Below are 3,011 nucleotides of genomic sequence, written 5' to 3' on the forward strand. Positions count from 1 at the left end.
GGACTTTGAAAGTTTTGATCCGTCATACCGTTCGAGCGCTGTCAGCTATTATAGCGGAGATAGCAGACTCCATGGTTGGGAGGGGACTAGTCGCCCGCGTGCGACAGTTTGCCATGCCAAATACCATAGCGACGCGGATGAGGACTTTACCAAGCCGTATCGCCCTGTAGCTTTCGCTGAAAAATCAAAGTTCATTGCACGTATTGCAACGACTCCATTCCCTGTCAATGCGAAAATCCCAACGTTCGTAGGGAAATACGATGGGATGACTGATCCCAACAATCACTTATTGAACTTTTTGACTGTGGGAGGAGTCAACGGTTGGACTCTTCCCTACTAGTGCCACATGTTCGCATTAACACTCACTGGTGCAGCACGGGAGTGGTTTGAGAAGTTGCTGGACGGACAAATTAAGAGCTGTGATGACTTTGTAGCCAATTTTCCCAGCATTTCAGTCAGCAGAAGAAGCACACTCATGATCCTTCTGAGATATTAGACGTGGTGAGACGAAACAATGAATCTATCGAGGACTTCATAACTATATTCAACAACGAAAGTCTCAATATTGGCGGGATCATCGAAGATATGCTGAGAGAGGCTTTTCGCAAAACTGTGAAAAGTGATGATTTGATCCAAACATTGACGGGCAGAGACGGAATGCCCAAAACACGGGACGAGATAATGTCCGCGGCAAAACTGTTCGCAATAACAGAAAGGACTTCGAGTTTTGGTAGTCATAAACAAACGCCAAAAGTGGAGTTTCAAACTCCGCAACCAAATAGACAGGCCAAAGGAACACATTGGTCAAGGCTCCAACCTTCTGCGGAATCATTAAAGCAATTCGATGCTAGATCTTTGACTGGCAACAAAAACAAAGAAGGCTCTTCAGCACGAGTCACCAACAATTGGACTCCACTGTTGAAGACCCCTGCAGAGATTCTTACCACTGAAAACATGAACTTTAGAAAACCTCAGCCACTCACAAGGAGATCATTCCTTGATGCTAAAAAGCAGTGTTTGTTTCATGACGACATAGGTCAGAATACGAATGAATGTTTAGCTTTGTAAAACGAAATTGAGGTGGTTTTAAAGTCGGGAAAACGTGGGCATTTGGTAAAAGGTGCAAGACCAAGGACTAGCAAAGCTCCCGTGCGAGATAACTAGGGCCCGCCTAAGAAACAAGTTAAGGACCTGAATGTTCACATGATACAAGGCGGACACAAAGTGGGAGGAAAGAGGAGAGAGTTTGATGAGGAAGAATGGAAAAATGAGCCGGTAATCTTTCCGCGGGTCAAAGGACGACCTTGTAACAAAAATTCTTTGATAATCACTGCCCTCATAGACCATTATCGTTCGCATTGTGTCTTTTTTGATACGGGAAGTACCTCAGACATCATGTACGAACAATGCTATGAAAAATTGGATGAGGACGACAAGGTGAGGTTAAGGCCGATTCATGCACCTGTGTCCAGGTTTGGAGGTAAAGTGATGCACCCGCGCGGGGTGATATCTTTTCCAGTCACTCTTAGTGATGGGATTCATTCAAGAACGGAGGATGTTGAATTTTTGGTCTTACTGGTGACATCAAAGCATGATATCATCCTGGGTCATGAGACGATTGGTGACTTTAATGCTCGTCCTTCTACAGCACACTGTGCGGTGGGAATTCCAACTCGCACTAGTGTGGCAATCATCCGTATTAATTGCCACTGCTTCATGGCAGAAAGTTCAAAACCTAGCAAAGTTCCAAAGCAAGTTCAAAGGACCGAGCCAGAGAAATGGGTGTTGAGCAAGAAGTTCCCAGATCAAACGATAACGATTGGGCCCGCTATCTCCGAGATAGTGAGGACATTTTTAAACCAACTATTGACGAGGAATGTAGACATCTTTGCATGGCAAACCGCGGACATGACTGGCGTCCCGCGAAGGATTGCAGAGCATAAGTTGCGAGTAAACATAACGTTTACTCCAATCGTGCAAAAGAAGCGTAAGATGGGTCTGGAACAGACCAAAGCAATGAACGAACAAGTTCAAGACCTTTTACATACTGGAATCATCCGCCCAATCCAGTATCAGACTTGGGTCGACAATCCAGTCATTGGTCCCAAAAGCAATGGGACATGGCGAATGTGCATAGATTTCTAAGATTTAAACAAGGCGTGTCCAAAGGATTGTTACCCACTTCCAGAAATCGATCTCAAAGTTGATGCAGTAGCCCCATTCAAGTTTAAGTGTTTTCTTGACGCTTACAAAGGCTACCATCAGATACGCCAATCCAGTATCAGACTTGGGTCGCCAATCCAGTCATTGTTCCCAAAAGCAATGGGACATGGAGAATGTGCATAGATTTCAAAGATTTAAACAAGGCGTGTCCAAAGGATTGTTACCCACAAACAGAAATCGATCTCAAAGTTGATGCAGTAGCCCCATTCAAGAGTAAGTGTTTTCTCGACGCTTACAAAGGCTACCATCATATCCGCATGGCGGCGGGTGATGAAGACAAGACAACATTTCGCATAGACCTAGGCACATTTTGTAACAAAATGATGCCCTTCGGATTGAAAAACGCGGGTGCTACGTATCAACGATTGATGGACGAAGCGTTTAAATTGGGCAAAACTTGGAGGTGTATATGGATGATCTGTTGATAAAAAGTATTGAGGAAGATCAAATGCTCCAAGATATTGAAGAAACGTTTGAAACCCTCAGGCAGATCAGCATAAAGTTGAACCCTATCAAGTGTTCCTTCGGAATGTAGGAAGGAAAATTTTTGGGTGTAATCGTAACGGGTGCGGGTTTCAAAGCCAATCCAGACAAGGTTCAGGCAGTACCCCACATGCCTTCACCTTCCTCCCTCACATAAGTACAGACACTTAATGGAAGATTGGTCGCGTTGAACAGATTCTTAGCCAATCATGCGGCTAAGTCTTACCCATTTGTCTCGACTCTGAGAAATTGCCTCAAGAAAGCGCACTTCAAATGAACCGCGGAAGCTGAACAAGAATTTCTAG

At 44.6% G+C, this 3,011-nt stretch overlaps 1 protein-coding gene across 1 annotated transcript; it reads left to right on the forward strand.

Moving 5' to 3' along the window:
- Nucleotides 1-1,203: 1,203 nt before the first annotated feature.
- Nucleotides 1,204-2,145, forward strand: LOC143533232 (uncharacterized). The gene has a single exon (XM_077028079.1). It carries the CDS (start codon nucleotides 1,204-1,206, stop codon nucleotides 2,143-2,145), a length of 942 nt encoding a protein of 313 aa, XP_076884194.1.
- The last annotated feature ends 866 nt before the right edge of the window (nucleotides 2,146-3,011 follow it).

This window comes from Bidens hawaiensis, unplaced genomic scaffold, assembly GCF_021521415.1.
Source record: "Bidens hawaiensis isolate Kalapana, Puna unplaced genomic scaffold, B.hawaiensis_p1.1 tig00009657_1, whole genome shotgun sequence".
Taxonomy (NCBI): Eukaryota; Viridiplantae; Streptophyta; class Magnoliopsida; order Asterales; family Asteraceae; genus Bidens; species Bidens hawaiensis.

Coding starts and splice junctions, on each gene's coding strand:
- LOC143533232 (XM_077028079.1), top strand. CDS start 1,204: ATGATACAAGGCGGACACAAAGTGGGAGGAAAGAGGAGAGAGTTTGAT.